At 41.8% G+C, this 17,878-nt stretch overlaps 1 protein-coding gene across 4 annotated transcripts in view; it reads left to right on the top strand.

The window, feature by feature from the left end:
• DMXL2 (Dmx like 2) overlaps positions 1–17,548 on the top strand; it is a 64,584-nt gene extending 47,036 nt beyond the window's left edge. For 2 of the 4 annotated variants that reach the window (XM_088148534.1, XM_088148533.1), the window contains exons 29-44: positions 923–1,104; positions 1,480–1,610; positions 3,178–3,263; positions 4,802–5,003; positions 5,795–5,912; positions 7,364–7,429; positions 7,819–7,905; positions 8,009–8,130; positions 8,643–8,796; positions 10,284–10,344; positions 10,686–10,813; positions 11,556–11,633; positions 12,541–12,632; positions 12,735–12,787; positions 15,153–15,370; positions 16,376–17,548. In XM_088148534.1, the coding sequence (XP_088004660.1) occupies positions 923–1,104; positions 1,480–1,610; positions 3,178–3,263; positions 4,802–5,003; positions 5,795–5,912; positions 7,364–7,429; positions 7,819–7,905; positions 8,009–8,130; positions 8,643–8,796; positions 10,284–10,344; positions 10,686–10,813; positions 11,556–11,633; positions 12,541–12,632; positions 12,735–12,787; positions 15,153–15,370; positions 16,376–16,585 (1,988 nt within the window). In that variant the 3' untranslated portion in view covers positions 16,586–17,548. The remainder of the gene's footprint in view (positions 1–922; positions 1,105–1,479; positions 1,611–3,177; positions 3,264–4,801; positions 5,004–5,794; positions 5,913–7,363; positions 7,430–7,818; positions 7,906–8,008; positions 8,131–8,642; positions 8,797–10,283; positions 10,345–10,685; positions 10,814–11,555; positions 11,634–12,540; positions 12,633–12,734; positions 12,788–15,152; positions 15,371–16,375) is intronic. The other 2 variants (XM_088148536.1, XM_088148535.1) reach the window with 1 other exon arrangement.
• The last annotated feature ends 330 nt before the right edge of the window (positions 17,549–17,878 follow it).

The following is a 17,878-nucleotide window of genomic DNA, read 5'->3' as shown; positions in this document are numbered from 1 at the left end:
CACAGACTCAGCACCATAGGACAATCCTGATGCTGCAGAAACTCTCAAATTACAGAGATTGAATTAGTCAAGTGATGATTTTGACATGTGCTTCAACCAACGGCTTCTTTGCAGACTTTAACCCAAAAATGAGTGGTTCAGATGTAGCTTGGATTAAAGGGGATGCATCCTGAACACTGAGCTGAAAATATTGTCTGATATTTTTTAAGCTTTCACATTCAGTTTAATGAGAGACAGAGTTGCTTTTGAAAGAACGTTTTTAGTTAAATTTTCAGGGGCATAAAAGATGTGGCTGCCTATCTACCACAGCTGCAAGACATTGAAAGGGTATTTTCAAGGATGTTGAAAAGAGGTTTTTCAATTTAAAATCTCTCCAGTAGTCTATAGCCTTCTTGCTTTCTCTAATTTTGATTTAATCCTAAAGGAAGATTTCAGAAGGAAATTCTTCCTGTGGGCCTTTTCCAAATGGAGACATTTGCCCAACCAGGGAGGCTGTAGTAGCACACTCTTTTCCAACAACATAATTAGCTCATAAAACCCCTGAAAGAAATTGGAAGGAAATTCTCAGGAGGAAAAAAAAAAAGCTAGAAAAAGACCCCTTTTTCAAGAACAGAAGTATGGAGAAATCACAAGATCGATTTTGGGACAGCATGGCTGATTCTATTGACTGTTTAGCCATAGTTAAAAAAGATTTGAAACAGAGCATGGATTGCATGTTATTTTTCTATCCTTTCTCTTGCAAGAATCAATGGAGGTATCTAGGCTTTTCTTTCCTCTGAAATAGAGATTGGGATGGGTTAGCAAACCCTGACATATGATTAGACCATGCTTTCTGTTGACAAGGGATATGGGAAGTTCCAAGATGAATGTGTGAATTTGTCTTCATGTATCGGTGTAGCTCTTTGAACTCTCTCTCCCTTAGCCCCTCCAGTCCCTTCAGAAGACACAGATAAGCATCGCCGGAGATTCAACATGAGAATGCTGGTGCCTGGGAGACCTGTCAAGGAGAGCGTGGTCCCTCCCCCGGTCCCTGCAGAAAGACCTTCTTACAAAGAAAAATTCATCCCCCCAGAGCTCAGCATGTTAGACTATTTTGTGGCTAAGGTAAGCTCCCACTGAATATCAGAAGTAGGCCTGACTCAGTTCTGTGAAGCAGGAAGTCCATTCCCATTTCCCTTCCAACCCTTTTCATAGAATCCTAAAAGGTTAAGGGTTGGAAGGAAACTTAAGCTCGTCCAACCTCTTCCTAATGTAGGAATCCATGATCATGGTGTCCCTGACGGTCATGCAGCCGCTGAAGGAGAGTCCGCCATCTCCCAAGATACCTCTTCCACTGTTGAACAGCTCTTCCCATTAGGGAATTTTTTGTGACATCCAGAATCCTCCCATGTCTCTGAAATGAATGACTTGCGTGCAAGCGAGGTCTGGAACATGATGGAAGAGCCCATTTTGAAGCCTCTCTTTGTCCTTCCTTTACAGCCCTTCCTTCCTTTTTCAGACAGTGGGGTGATGTACGATTCTGACGAAAGCATTCATAGCGAGGACGAAGATGAGGATGCTTTCCTCTCTGATATGCAAATTCTGGAGCACAAGGATGCCAGTTCATACAGGTAGCAAACCCCCGAGCTGGAACATTCAGAAGTGCACCCAAGGCCTTCCGTTTTTCTCCTGCTGTAAACGATACATGCACTTGCCTTTCTAGCCCACCTTTGTGTTGTACACTTGGTGGCAGGAGTTGGAAACATGGCACCTGTAGATACAAGAGCATCAGTCATTCAAATGAATAAACATACATACTTTATGAGGCCAAAATATCACGAGGTTTCACTGGTTTTCCAGGAAATGTTGGAAGTCTCCCAAAGTTAAATTATCTAGCAAAGCTTCAATTTTGTTTTGTTTTTGGGGGCGAGGGACTTGGAAAGATCAAGTACAAATACTCCTCACTTATTGACCACTCGTTCAGTAACCATTCAAAGTTACAACAGCACTGAACAAGGAGACTTAGGACCAGTCCTCAAAGTTGTGGCCATCGCAGCATCCCCGCAGTCATGTCATCACCATTCTGGTGCTTGGCAACCAGCGCGTATTTACAGTGGTCACAGTGTCCCACAGTCATGTGATCACCATTCGTGACCTTCCCTGCCAGCTTCTGACAAGCAAAGTCAACGGGGAAGCTGGCAGCAAGTCGCAGTCATGTGACATTGCACTTAACGATCCGCGGTGATTGGCTTAACAACCACAGCCGGAACTGACAAACTGACATGATAAGTTGGGCGCAGTCAAGTGACTTTTCACTTTACAAGCACATTGGTTAGCGTCAGAGTCGCCAATCCCAACTGTGGTCAGTAAGTGAGGACTAGCTGTATCAGAATAGGTGGTTGCTGACAACACGTCCATTATGAAGCGCTAAGCATTGGCCAGACTGAAACCTGCTTAAGGGCTGTGAGGTTGTCACCTAACATGCTTCAAAGCCATCCTTTACTATAGCTGTATTCATAGGCTTGTGGTACCCTTGATAGTCAGCTTGGATAAATAATGATTTGTAGTAACTCCCACTGAGTTTTACAGGGTGTTTCCTTTATAACAAGTGCACTTTGTAATCCTTGATTCAGTTAATGTTGGAAAGTCAGTGTCTTGTGCTTCTGACACTTCTAGCTCTCTTCTTCAAATGTCTGGCTGATGGGTTTAATTTTTACAATTACAGTTTCCTTTCTCGGTCCAAGTATTGGAAGAGGATGATTTTTTTAAAAAAAGAAAATCTGGCTTCTTTTTGGTTTTTAGTTATTAAGATACAGTGACAAGGACATGTCAGTCAGTCAGTCAGACAAGGACATGTCCTTTTGATACTTCTACAAAACCACCTATTTTGCTACAGCCATATGTATATTCCCCTAGGAGAAAGCCTGTCTGTCAGCCAAAGTAGGTGGGTTGTAATTATTTAAGTTTGAAAAAGCCTGGTATATAGGATTGGGATGTTAATTAGCTTGTAAAAGATGGAACATCCAATCATAAGGCATAACCTTTTGGCAAGGGACCAAAATCTAACCTTAATATTCAATTTCTTCCTTTATTTATTTTTCCTTTCAAATGTGGTTGGGGTGATGACCCTTGAACACTGTATATATCTGATTTTTTTCCCCTCGCTACATAAACATTTATATTTCCTCTTTTCTGCAGCTGGGGCCTTATCCATTTGGCAATGGTAAAACTTGCTCTGAACAATATTAAGAACTTTTTCCCCATTACTGGCTTGGAATTATCTGGTGAGTTGCATTATCCTTCTGATGATCAGACGCACACACTCTGTATTCTTCAACCTGACAACTTAAATATAATGAATTCAGTGAAATTTGTGTATTATTTTTGTTTGTCCTGCATTACACTCAACCCAACGCCATCCTGAAGACCAGATTAAACTGCAAAGTAGAACAAACGCAAAATAATGGAGAAGAAGCCAGGCAGAGATATCTGCCGAAGGGGGTCAAAAAAGTCAACGTGGCAGTTGTAACTATACGATCAAACCCCTACCCCTTATTTACATGTATTGTGTATTTAATGCACATTAGAAAGGGTGGGATTTCGCCCACGGCCCTCCTGGCCACACCCTGTTCATGGCAATCATCTTGACTTTATGGACACACAGACACCGCTGCAACCAAGATGAAGCGGCCTCCACTAGTCCAATAATAAATTGTGTATTTGGAAAGAAGCCGTAAAATTAAAAGAATTCTAGGAAACAAAATAGGAACAAAGGAAAAAGCTTGAACTGGGCAGGGAAGAGAAAGAATATCCTCAAAGCCATAAATAAGCCTTGTCTGGCATCCAGGAGAATTTTTTAAAGAGATGTCAGAATTTCTTGTGCTTGATCAGGGAACGATCCACATGACCAGCTTGCCCCAGGATGAGTTTGAACCAGTGACCATTGGTCCATTTCTGCCCTCAGCAAACTGGGAATACCACCTCTGCTTGTCTTTCTGTTGTATGGCCACAGGACGGTTTCTGATTGGGCAAACCCTCCATTCAATTGGCTACTGTGCTCTGTGGCAGGAAGGCCCCTTCCCTCCCAGGCCCTGATCCCTGTCCTCCATGGCCCGTTTTTTGTTTTAATAATTTCATCCCTCAAACATTGGAAAACTGGGCTCCACCTGTCTCCCCCCCCCTTTTTTTTTCTTTAACAAGTTCATTGATGAAACAGTGAAACAACAGGTTCAGATTCATTGATGGAACAGTGAAACACCTGTCCTTTTTTTTTCTTCAAACCAGCTGAAATGGATAAGACTTCTGCCACTTTCCCCTTTAGCTTAAGTGACTAGAAAAAAAGTGGTAAAACTGGTGTTTTCTTTTTCTTTTGGACCGGTCTAGGAAAAGTAAAAGTAGGTAGGTCTACTTTATTGATTAGTCAGTGGACCATATCCAAGCCTGGACATCAGCCACAATAAGATACAATAAAATGGAGTGAAGTGTAATACAGTAAAATGAGATAAAATAGACTACGATGAGATAAAACAGATAAAATATAGTAAGTAGGAAAGGTAAAGGAGCAGGGGAATCCATCCATTAGGGGCTGTGGTAAACCTGGATAGAAAATTGGGCCATCACCGCAACCAAAGCAGAGGAAGGAGTAGAAATCCAAAGAAAGCTTTCATAAACCAGGTTTATTTCTAAGTGATATATCTATGAAAGGGAAATAGCTTGAGGCTGCAGCATGGAAAAGCCCTGAATCTTCCTCAAAAGGGGGTATCCAGAGCTGGATGCATGTTTTGTTTGGGATAAACAAACAGCAAAAACGTTCATGTTTCAGAGCTTCCCGTCACGTCACCTCTGGGTACTGCTGTGATTAAAAATTTGGAAAACTGGGAACAGATCCTGCAAGAACGAATGAACCACTTTGAAGGTCCCCCACCAGATTACATCAATACCTGTTTCCCTGAACTTGGGACGGGAGCCGGAGCAGCCGCAGCCCGAATTAAAGCAATGGTTGATCCTGAAAACACACCATTTAAGTATGAAACATTTTATTTCATATTTTATTTTATTTAAAGGAGGAGGAGACATTTCAGGCTGGTCTTCCAGATGTGTCATGTCTCCAATTTCCAGATTTCCTAGCTGACCTGGCTATGGCTATTTTCTCAGCACATCTGGAAGGGACTTGTTAAGGAAGCCTTTTCTAAGCTTTGATAAGAATCAACACTGTCCAATCATTCTTCTCCAGATGTATTGGAGATGCAGCTTCTAGAATTCCAATTAGCCTGGCCTTTGACCATAGTGGCTGGAAATATTGAGAAGTGTGAATGGTCTCAACACACTAGAAGGGTGCCAGATTGAGGAACATTGATCTAGGTTTCCAAGAACATTTGAACACTCAACCTGTAGTAACTTAACTCTTTTACTAGCAGATGTAAAGTCATGATTGAATGAAGACAGCTCATTAAAGTCATTTGTTTATGGAAATTCTTCGTAGTCAATCCCACTCTGGGGATGCTTAGAACTTCCTTATCAGCTTTGATCATTTGTGAAAGTACAACCTTCTTGATCTTGTGCAGGCAGGATCTTGATTTTTAGACCTAATTACCTCCAGTTATTTAATCTCATGCTTAGCAGTGAATGATAGCTTCTTAGATGAGACATTTCCAAAGAGGAAATGGTGTTTTTAACAGCAAAAAATAAGGACCATCCATGTTAAGAATTTGCGACAATTTGTAACTGTGTTTTATTCTGATTCTGTCCTTTCTTGACACGATTGAAGAAATAAAATACCGTGGTAACACCTTCTCTTCCTTCTACCACCTCATAGATCAAAAGATTATTCAGCATTGCCAGCTAAGAGACTGTGGCATTTTCTGGTGAAACAAGAACTATTGCAAGATACTTTCATTCGATACACATTCACCAAAAAGAGAAAGCAAAGTGAGGTTAGTGAAAGAAATCAACATATTAAGTTCTGTTTTGCAGTGACACTTTGTTTCACCCTTATTTATTTCAGTGGCTGTCCATTTAATTTACATTACACTATTCCCCAACTTGTTGTCCTCCAGATATTTTGGACATAATGCAGCTGTATCCTGGGTCTTCCCTGATGGATTATAAAACAGGAAATGGGTTGAGCATATTTTCATTAGAAGCATTTATTCTCCCTAGATTTCATTAGATTGCAGCACTAAACTTTCTGTGAGTCAGTGCTGGTTGACGGGGTGATAGAGCCAGGAAACAACATCTGAGGATTTGTGATTGGCATTGATATCCTATGATTTAAAGAAAAAAGGGGAAAAAAGTCTTCCTTCCAGCAACCTTCAGAAGTTTTCTTATAGTTTTGCTCCAGTCATCCTGTTGCAGGTGATACATTTATATGGCATCATTGGATTAAAGATGATAGGGAAATCATAGATCTGTATGGAAAGCCTCCTTGTGAGTTGTGATGGTTGTATGCATCTGAGCTAGGATGGTTAGGAGAAGAAATATTGGCAAAAGTTACTGGGCTAGAGCCACACAAGAACTTTAGGGATTTCCTAACACTCACCTTAAAATAAATTATAATAAATGCTTACAGTGACAATGCCCGAATCGCCCAACCATAAAGTTTGGCAGTAGGAACATGCTGTGTTTGCATTTTTGGCATAGTTTATCCAGTTTAGGGCACTCAGCACCCTTTCAGTTTCAGAAATAAATAACATATTAATCTTACACTTATTTAGGACAACGCTTCCTTTTTTAGCCACCCACAGTTTGAGTAAAACATGGGATACTGGTTCAATGTTATCCTCTTTATTCCTATATCAAAACGGAAGGAGAAAATTGATAGGTATGAGGGGCCCATATGTTGGGCAAATACATTGGGCAAAGTTTGGGAAACTACAGGTGCTCCTGAGTAACTCCCAAAAGTCCTAATCAGCCTGACCAGTAGTGAGGGATGCTAGAGTTCAGCAACATCTGGATGGCCTAAAACTCATCCTTCCTCCATCCAGATGAGCCGCTGAACGTTGGTTTGATGATACATTGGTTTGATGGAGGGCGTGCATCCTGCATGCAATCCATTCTCAGAACACGAAAATTGGGCCCAGCAAGACTATAGATTAAAACATCCTGCTAGGATGAAATTTGCCCATGTTATTTTGCTTCGTTTTGCTTGTTGTATCTTCTGAGTTTCCATTCATCCACCTGGCACTGCTTTCAAAATAAATCCATTTCAGTCCCCTTCTCCTTAAAAAAAAAAAAAAACACCATGGTCATCAAGAACAGGTATTATGAAGAACAAGGTGTCCATTTAACCACTGACATGGAAGGTTTTTCATTTTCTTTTCTTTTTATATATATATGTGTGTGTTTGTGCATGTGTTTTCATCTGTGACTGTGTGCTGTTGTGTAGTCTGTGGAAGACCGTGAGGAGCAGGTCACAAAACAGAGCAGCGTAGCAGAAGATGGCAAAGCCAAGGTATTATCCCATCTCCCTAAATGTTTACTATCACTTTTAAAAAACCGCACCGAGGCTCACTTTCCTGCCTTGCTTTTCCTAATGCAAAAATAACAAGCACGCTGAGATTCTCTCCCAGATGTTTAACCCCCTCTACTAACAATTGGAGGTGATACACGTGGGGGTCATGTGAAAACCAAGGATCGAGTCCTCTGCGTACCAGCCTGCATGCTGGAGCGTGGGATGGAAATGTCTTGGCTTCAGAGGAATACGTGCTGTGGAAAGACCCATTTCTCTGAAAAAGAGCCACAGCTGCTGGGCTTCTCTTGTGTGTCTCTTTCTAGACTGTCCGCTCGCTTCTGTGTTGTGTTTTAATGCACCTGTTGCAAAGGATGGTTTCTGTTTTCCAGGTGGAGGCAGAACTAGGCTACCCAGGAGGAAGAGCCAAAATTATACACAAGGAATCAGATATGATCCTGGCATTTGCAGTGAATAAGGTAATGCCCTCTGAAGGTTGCTACCTTTCTTGTGTTAACCTTTTGCTCAACTTAAACCCTCTAACACCTAAGCTTTGGCCTGGGGGGCTGGGGTTTTGTGCAGGCAAACATCAATGAGATCGTTTTAGCGTCTACCCACGATGTGCAAGAACTGGACGTCTCGGCTCTCTTGGCCGCGCAGCCATACATATGGATTGGAGAAGAGTTTGACAGGGAATCCAAAAGGTTGGATGGTCTCACCAGTTTTTACTGATGTTATCCTAATGGACCCACCCCCCTTTTCTTCATGGAGTTCAAGGGAAGGACTCCGCTCCTCTTGCCAGCCCTGTAAGGTAGCTTGGCCTGCTGGTCAGCCCACCAGTTCCATGGTCAAGCAGAGATCTGAACCCAGTTCTCCCTAGATGCAGTCCAACTTCTTAACTCTTACAAGTCTTAGGGAAATCTAATTAATACCTAAAGTGCAAAAGATACGACTTTCCAATCTTTTGTTTTGTCCACCACCATGTTCAAATTGCATCTTTGTCCTACTCTCGCTGTGCCTCCTCTCCTCCCAAAAAACTTAATTTTGGTCCAAATTAAACATTGGTCCTTTGTTTTCCCGAACTGTCCATTTTTTAAAGATGCTAAGCATTGCTTAGGCCCATGAAGTCTCACCAGTTACTGAATGCTCAATTTTGGTACTCTTTCAATCTCAGCCGTGTAAGATTCCAATATCCCATTTTCACCTTTTTTTGTAGTTCAGATGATGTTGATTTTCGCGGTTCCACCACCACACTTACCCAGCCTAGCGCTGCATCTTTTGCAGTGGCTCAGATGCAGCATGTTTCAAATTTGTCAACTTCGTCAATGCCGTGGTTGGGGAGTGGGCAGACTAGTACCGGAGCTGGTATAGTAAGTAACTTCACCTTTGCACGTTCTCCTCCATTTTAATACTGTCAAATATTTTTTTTTCCATCTTCTTTCCATAAATGAGAAAAAGATCTGGTACAGTGATCACTGGGAAGGTAAATCTCCCCCAAAGCAAACTCCAGTCTTGGTGACCCACATATTTTTTCTTGGCAACCATGTAAAAGAGGTTTACCAAAGACTTCTTCCATGTTTTTTGAGTTCTCAGTCCAACCCTGGGATCTCCAAGCACTAACTAGTCAAATCAAATCAAAACCTTTATTATGGCCTTTAGGGCAGAGAACACTACAATAAAAATACATAAACCTATAATTATGAACTATTGTTAATAAAACTAAAAAGTAGACATATAATACAATAACATTACCTAAAATACATTAATATAGTAACAGTAATACACATAACAGTGGCCATCACCAAAATTTGTACTAATCTTCAGTTGTAGGTGGGATGGATAGAACAAGATCAGGGGCAACCTGGAAAGATACATCAGGGTCCTGGTCAGATAGAAGTGACAGATAAGCATTGTGGGTAGTTCTTTAAAATGGGATAGATATACATAGGTTTTACGGGATTCCTTGTAAAGAACCTCAAAGGAGCCTATGGCTTAGGGATTCCACAGAGCCACCTCCACGTGGGCATAAATGCTGCTGAAAAGGAACATTTTTATACCGCCCCCATGGGATTGTAGAGGGTAGTGCATCGATCTGATCCTGTAATCTCATTGGGATTAGATGAGGTCTGCTAAATGCCATCACATGATATACATCTAGGAGTCACTAGATGGCACTAAGTACCAGATTCTTCCTTTTATCATTCGTGTCCCTGTCCTGATTATACAGGAGCTGTGTGCACTTTGCTTGTGTTAACAGAATCCACAAATTCAGAATGCATTTCTGTATGTTCATCCCTAAACTGTTCCTGTCTTTGCTGCTTAAAAGCTCAAGTAATCTCGGAGGGGTTTTAAAATATTTCAGTTGCACAGTTGCCTGGTGGTTGAGGGACACTTTGCACGCAAACTCATAGGGTCAGTACAGTTAAAACTCTTGTCTGAAATTTAGAGCATTGCTGACAGTGATTGGAGCTAAATTAGCTTCTTCTGCTCCATAACTTGCCCATGGAAAGTTGGGTCAATGGCCTGATCTAATGTGTACTCCGCCACCAAGTTGCAGTGTTTCAACACACAGTTCTGGATGGAGCACTCCAGACGTTTTGTCCACACTTCTGCAAGAGGCCCCCTTTGCCCCTGCCCTCCTCCCCAACCCTAATGCAAAAAATCTGGAAGTTGCTTTGATTCTTCGGTGGAGCATGTTTGCTCAGCAGTAAATAGCCCCAAGATCCACTTCAGTGTACATCAGGAATTCAGTATTAAATATTGCAAGGACGTACACTTTTTTTGCTGTGAAAGCAAGCTATTCTGTTGGCTGGGGAGCAACAAATCTGACTGTGATTTTAATTTCTTTTGCCTGCAGCTCATCAAACGGAATTTGAACAACGTCAAAAGAATGACTTCTCACCCGATCCATCAATATTGTAAGTATTTTTCTGATTGACAGCTCGAATGGCGGAGAGACAGTGTAGAATGTTGATGAAAGGGTCAAACCTAAACCCAGAGAGAGCCATTTGGTCACAGAGTTCACTGGGTGACCTGGGACTAATCACCCTCTTTCATCTCAGTCTACTTCTTAGAGATCAGATCAGGGAACTCGATGTAGGCCACCTTTAACTCTTGGAGAAAAGGTGGAATATCAGTTCAGTTAATTATAGCAGTCTAGTGAAGGGCCTTGAAGATAAGATCTGTTCATGTTTCTCCTTCCCTTTCACTAATTATGTGTTAATAACAACTTGTTTCTGCCCTTGGGACGGCTTTCCAGATCTTACTGGAGCCCAGGATGGCAGCGTCCGAATGTTTGAATGGACCAGACCCCAGCAGTTGGTGTGCTTCCGGCAAGCAGGCAACGCCAGGGTTACTAGAATGTATTTCAATTCTCAGGGCAATAAGGTAAGGGCTTTCAGTTGCAAAACAGTTATAGAGCCAGAGAGAGAGACAGAGGCAGACTGACTGACTGACTGACTCTGTGTTAGATCCCGTGGACAAAGGTTAAGACAATAACTGAGCAGAAAGGACCCTTTGAAATTCTCTAGCAGAGAAAGTAGTTGGATTTCTTTCAGCTTCTCAGCTGGAAAGAGAAATTCTCTAGCAAAGCAGCTCTCCCCCCACCTCCATGTTATTGCACCAAGAGGGCTGCTGGGAGGAGTTGACTGTTGATACCTTCCTTGGGGGTTGAAAGAAAGTGAGGAACCAGAGAAGCTGCAGACCCCTGTGGGGGAGACAGGACTGAAAGGCAGGACGATATCTCCCTCAGCCTTTGTTCAGACAACATCACAAAAATCAGTTCTGGAATATTATGCTCCCCCGCTGGGACTTTCTGTAAAATTCTCCTCTTCTTGAATGAATTTCTAAAGCAAATGGCTGGCTGGGGAATTCTGGGAGCTGAAGTCCACATATCTTAAAGTTGCCAAGGTTGAGAAACATGGATATAGAGGATGAACCCAGCACTGCATTAGCTGATAGGGACCTTAGATGTATTTGTTGGCCATGATGGGTAGTTAGAAATAGGTCCCACTGTTGATTTTTAAAAATATATATATTAGTAAAATTACCCTTGATGATTGAACATTGATGAGTGGCTCTTTGGAACATACTCACAGAGCCACTAATGTGTGAAATTTGTCTCCTACAGTGTGGGGTAGCCGATGGAGAGGGATTCTTGAGTATTTGGCAAGTAAACCAAACTTCAAGTAATCCTAAACCCTATCTGGTAAGTAATCAGGATAATTCTGCACCTTTTTATTTTCTACTTGTCTGTTTTGATTAAGGTGGGCATCAGCTGGATCAGGAAAGTAAGATTGCTGGGCAATTTATATTAAATCAGCATCATTTTCTGACTCCCTCCTGTGTAAGAACCATATAAAGACCCCCCTACCCACTCTCTGTGCTGCTGGAATCTAGATCTGGTGACTCCTGGGGATATCGCAGGTAATTGGCTGTTATTTTGAATTCCATTCTTTCCCGTCTGATAAAGTGTCCATTTGATGGACTTTGGAGGTCAGAAGACCATTGCGGAGGCTATACCTGTCCTAGTGAGGTACAGCTTCACTGGAAGATGTATACCTTTAATTTAAACCTTGTTGATAGAGTGCTGAAGATCTAGAGGAGCAAAAAATTGGGAAAATTCAAAGGAGGGAAGGAACGAATCACCCAGCATTGGAAGAAAAATGTTATTTCTCAGGTTTTTCTGCCTCCCCCCACTCAAAAAAATTCTTTGCTTGCTTGCTTATTTATCTGGGCTTTCATAACTCTCCATACGGACCCTATCTGCTACACAACTTACAGATGGCTAATTGTGCATTGATTTCTAATCCTTGAAATCCATTTAGATGGTACACAGAGATGAGGAAAAACATCTTGTCCTTTCCAAGTGTCAGATTTTAATTAGATTGCTAGCAATTGCAAAAAAAAGATAATTATAAATAAATGTGTTAATTAAGCTCCTTTTCATTTCCTGTACTTTACAGCTGATAATATACTGGCAATTTTTAATGGGTTTTCCAGCTGTTTGGCTTGAGAAGATATGATGGCTGGACAGTCTGAACTTCGTATTGGCAGTTTGTACCGTACCGCTGATCACCCTGTATCTGTTGCTGCTGTTCTTGTTTCTTTTACAGAGCTGGCAGTGCCACAGCAAAACCACAAGTGACTTTGCCTTCATTACCTCTTCAAGTCTAGTAGCCACATCTGGACAGTCCAATGACAACCGGTATGTTCAGAAAATAAAGTGCAGGGCAGCCAGTCATCCACCATGGGCTTGGTGACTGTTGAGTACTAACTGTATTTTTCTTGGGTATGTCTTCTTCTATAGGAATGTGTGCTTGTGGGACACCTTGGTGTCATCATCCAACAACCTCATACATGGTAGGTTTATTGCCGTATCTTGATGTAAGTAACGTGATCCAAAGTGAATCCTATGCTATTCGTAGGATCTTTCTGAAGGGCACAGTGAAGCCTTGCTTTGTCCTCAGCCAGATACTTTATGGAGATTTTCAGTCAAGACTGGCTATTTTCTTCAAGCGTGTTTTTCTCCTGTTCAGTTGGCCCGAGTCAACTGAAGCTTTCAAAAAAGCTGATTCTAGCCATGAGCTCTGAACATTCAACGCCTTCTCCCCTGTGACTTGCCATATGCAGTTAAGATAATTAATGGAGGGCTTGCTCTAATGCCATTGGTAATCAAGTCAGCTCTATGATGAGCAGGGCCTTCTCAGTAGCTGTTCCCACATCCTCCCGCCTCTTTAGGCATGTCAGGTCATTTAGTAGCGTTACAAAGAAACTGTTGTGGTTATTCCTGCCAGCATTTGAGGACAAGGAGCATTGTTTAGGTTTGGAAGCTAAGCAAGATTGGACATGGGAGACCCACTAGGAAGTTCCACAACATCTGGCTAGACTTAGAAGTTGAAAAGTATCCCAGGAAAAAGCAGTGGGAAACTCTTTCCATCATTTAGATGATTCACGGCACAATTCTACAGGTGTCTTCTCAGGAGTGTCCTATCAAGTCTTAAGGGACATGAAGCAGAGAATGGGGCCCAGGACTGCAACTTCTGTTAGATCTAATTGACTAAGAAGCTATCTCTGACCTGGGTGGAACAATGGAAAGTTTTCATCCTTTTTTCATTTTCATGAAGCATCCTGGATGGATGTTGTGTGTGCTGGTTTTGGGGCATCTGGCATCTAATAACAATACTTACTCTGCATTTAGCTAAAGAATCTTTGAAGTTAAGAGGACCTTGGCAAATCCCGTGTCAGCCAGTGTGAGAAGACTGCTGCCCAGTTCTGCAGTTATGCTGCAAATCAAGCATGGGGGTCCCCTTTTCCCAAATTGGCTTATAATTGTATGACAGCCCTAAATGGATAGTCATTGTTGCTTTGATGTAATTCAAAGCATTCAAAGCATTGTTGCTTTGATGTAAGTTTGGTGGCATATAAATCCTCTCAAATCAATAGGATATGTTGTAAAATGTCATTATAGAACTTGGCACATACCTACCGCCCCCTCTCCTCTCGTCTCCTCTCCTCTCCTTGAGCATGCCGTTACTTCGTGCCCCCCCCCCAGCCTGAAGAATGAAATGGCCTCAAGAGTTTGCAGAATTTGCCTGTCCCTGAGCTAGACTAAACATGAGCTAATCAGCTTGATAAGAGCCCAAACATGGCTAAACATGTAGGAGGACATAGTCTCTAGCACAATAATCCGTGCGTGGCCAGAGAATGTTAAAATTTATGAGAGCAACCAGGTGTCCGAAGAAAAGATGGCTGCTGGATTTTCTTCTGAAGATGCAGAAGAATTCAGTAGAAGCAGCAGCAGAGTGGACTCCAGGAATAAGCTCCATCTTCATTGATAACAAGTCTTTCAATTACACGTGGACCCTTTTTCCTTAAAAAAACCTCAGTGTGCAGGCTTACCCTGAGGCAGAAATGTATAGAATTAGAATGTATTCCTTTAAGCATCGTAGTCACGAGGCAGATCCATTTTTATTATTAATTTTTCTTGCTCCCTCAGCCTGGAATTTGCATTTTGGCACAGCTAATATTAGAAGAAAGGGGAGTATAAAATCTAACAGATACAGCAAATAGTCACACTATTATGTAACTTCAGCAATCTGACAGTACCCCTACCCCCAAATATTGGTTACCCATTTTTTTCCTACCTGCTAGCAAGTAGAATTGCCTTCTGCATGTAACCAGGTCCATAAAGCATCCTAAGCCATAAGGTGGGTTTGCTTGTTTGTAGATTTATGTGTTGTGTGAATCCTACCACTCTAGTTTATCATGGTTTATGGTTTAGTATGTTGTATGAACTCAGATTACTATGGTTTAATCAATAAATAATGGCTAAACAAGCCATGTTGTATGAATATTACCTCTGATTTATATTCCAAATATATTTCAAAGAAGTAGTTAGAAAAAAAAGATGGTTGGGAGAGATCATTTGGAAAATGGGAATACAGATTTCAGTGCTTGTTAGTGCATGGATCAACCTTTGTCAACATGCCACCCTCCAGATGTGTCAGGACTATTGTCCACAGACTATATGGCCCAAAGATGCTGGCTGCAGAATTCTGCAGGTTCTTTTTCCAACATATCTGAAGGATACCAGGATGGGAAAAGCTGATATAGATATACTAGTTCTACCCACTTGGCTATTCCCGATTTCTCTTGTTCCTAAGTTACTCAGCTGAGGCTAATAACAATTTGTAAGAACTGTCTGGGTGTTCGTCTTTCCTCTTAGCCTTCACATGTCATGAACATGGCGCCACAGTGCTTCAGTACGCACCAAAACATCAGCTGCTGATTTCTGGAGGCAGGAAAGGACACATATCCATCTTTGATATCCGGCAAAGGCAGGCCCTTCACACCTTTCAAGCCCATGATTCTGCAATCAAGGCCCTCGCGTTGGACTCCTCAGAAGAGTGTTTCTGCACAGGTTCTGCAGAAGGCAACGTAAAGGTGAGCTTGCCCTCTTTCCTGTCCAGGAAAGGCAACAAGAATGGTTGAGGGCTGGAAGCCAAGTCACAGGAAGGAAATTGAGGGAATTAGGGGAGTTTGGCTTTGGGAAGACCAAGATGGCACTTTTCATGTCCCTGAAGGGATGGCACGCAGAAGAAGGTCAAGACTTTCTACCAGTAAGAGCAATTTGATCATGGAACTAATTACAGGGAAGGTGACAGCCTCTTCTTTGGATATTTTCAAGCAGCTCTGATAAAGCCAACAGGTGCTTGGTCCTATTGATTAAACAATGTCACCTGGTGGGATTCAGGAAGCAGATCTTCTCCGTCATGGTGCCTGTTCTCTGGAACTCTATTCCTCCTGAAATTTGTACAGCCCCCATTCTGGTCCTATTTAAATGAGGCTCTTTAATTCCTGGGTCTGCCCCCAGGCCTAAAGTTAGAGTGGATGGCTGACCCTTGCCTGTTTTTTTGGTCTTTTGACTTTTTTCAGCAATCTATTTCATTGTTGTTGTTTGCAAGTCACCAAGAGTCATGACCAATTGGGGTGGCCTATAACTCTCATAAATAAATAAATAAATAAACTTGGCAGGAGGAGAAAGTTGTTAAAATATATGGGGAGTAATCCTATCAACTAGACTTACTGAAGTGAAACCAATTTTATTTCTCTGAGCTTCACCCTCAAAGGGAAAAGTTGCAAATTCCTGAATTTGGACAAAGAGAGGCCTGAATATGTGGAACTGCCTTGTTTGTTAGGCTGCCACAACCAGAAGTCCATATTGTGGTTTCTTTGAATATGACCAGTGGTGAATAGTGTTGGTTAAACATGGTTTATGGCTCGACATGAGGTCTGAACCAATCCAGCAAACAATAGTTAAACAATAGAAAAGAATATAAGTAGCTCAGGGTTGAATTGTGGAGTCCTTGGTGCTCTCTGAGCTTGGTTAACCACAAAAGTTAAACAACTCAGCTCCTAGATATTGACTATACCGTTATCTTACTGTAGGTCTGGAGACTAACTGGCTATGGTTTGATCCATTCCTTCAAACATGAACATGCTAAGCAGTCAATCTTCCGTAACCTGAGCACAGGCGTCATGCAGATCGAAATGGCCCAAGGCAATCGCATTTTCTCCTGTGGAGCAGACGGCACTCTCAAGATGCGGGTTTTACCCAACGCTTTCAATATTCCCTCAAACCTTTGCGACATTATGTAGCCTTTGCAGTTGTCCCATCAGAAGAAGGCCTGACCTTCCATCAAGAGTTAAAGGAATGCTTCCCTACAATTGGCTTTCCAAGAAATTATTGCAACATGTAATACCAGTATTGAATTAGCAGGAAGAGCAAGGTTTGGATTTACACACGCACGTTTGTCTTGGTCCAAGCACTGCAGCAGTGCTATGGGGTCTACCAAACAGAGGCTGGTGGGGAAAGCATGCCCTGTTTCAGAGTTAGATTTCCCAGGGGACCCATAGTTGGCCTTCTGACTCAAAGCCTTGTTCACTCACGTCAGCCCAAAGAGGCTTACAGTCTTGTAGTTGCAGCAAATATCTAAAATAAGCTTTTTTTTCTCAGTGTCCTTCTTTGAACTGTCAAATCCTACTCCCTCAATTGAAGCATGTCCGTTTCTTTTCTGGTTTTGAAAGGATATAAGGATGTTTTGAGGGAGTGCAGTTTTTAGGGTGTTCTTTTTATTCATAAACATTTCTTTGGGTCATATGACAATGTGATGAATGCACTATTTGTGGGCTAATGTGCAATGAGAAATGATCTGGTGGCTCATGAGCTTTTTTATTTAATGCTGAGATCCTTCCTCTTTTCCTCCAGTGACTCTCAATGCTGGGGTGCTCTACATCACGCAGTTCACAGAATCAATTTTGTGCAATATTTTGACATGAGCTGCCTCATTTCACCATGCCCTTGAGGGATAGAGCTGGAAATTAAGCACTGTAATACTCTCAAGAGAGGGATGTTATAGCAAATGTGATGCAGGAGAAGAGGACTTCTCTCTGTTCTGAAGACTCTTCATCTCATAGCACATTCCACTTTTTGGATTCCTCCTTTTCCCCCTATTTATTTTCAGCCTTTGCATCAGGAATGTATTATGGGCACCAAAAGTTTGCAAGAAACCAGAGCTTATTTCTCACCATCAGTTGAGTTTTATTTGGGCCAGAAAAAAAACACACACATACACACACACAACACTTTACTAAATAATGCTGTGGGAGAATCCAGTAGCAAACCCACCTAATGCACATTTGATAAACATCAGCCTTCCACACGGCCAGCTAGTAAGTAAAGAGTTGACAAATTTAAACCGATTTCCGCAGCATATTGTATAAACTATGCAGAGGTCAATCTTGTTTGCTTGTAATATATTAGCTCGTTTGTCAGATGTATTTTTCTCTGTTCTAAACAAGCCAACACATTCTTACTAAGATAAACAGCTGATGTCTGTGTATTTCAGTGTTGACGAATTGTATTTTTTTTCTTCTCGTGTTTGTGTCTGT

This window comes from Python bivittatus, unplaced genomic scaffold (assembly GCF_059951505.1).
Source record: "Python bivittatus isolate LINGU-HERP-01145 unplaced genomic scaffold, Pbiv_v1 ctg000530_np1212, whole genome shotgun sequence".
Taxonomy (NCBI): domain Eukaryota; kingdom Metazoa; phylum Chordata; class Lepidosauria; order Squamata; family Pythonidae; genus Python; species Python bivittatus.
The sequence above is the reverse complement of the archived record's forward strand: the minus strand, read 5'-3'. Positions and strand labels throughout refer to the sequence as shown.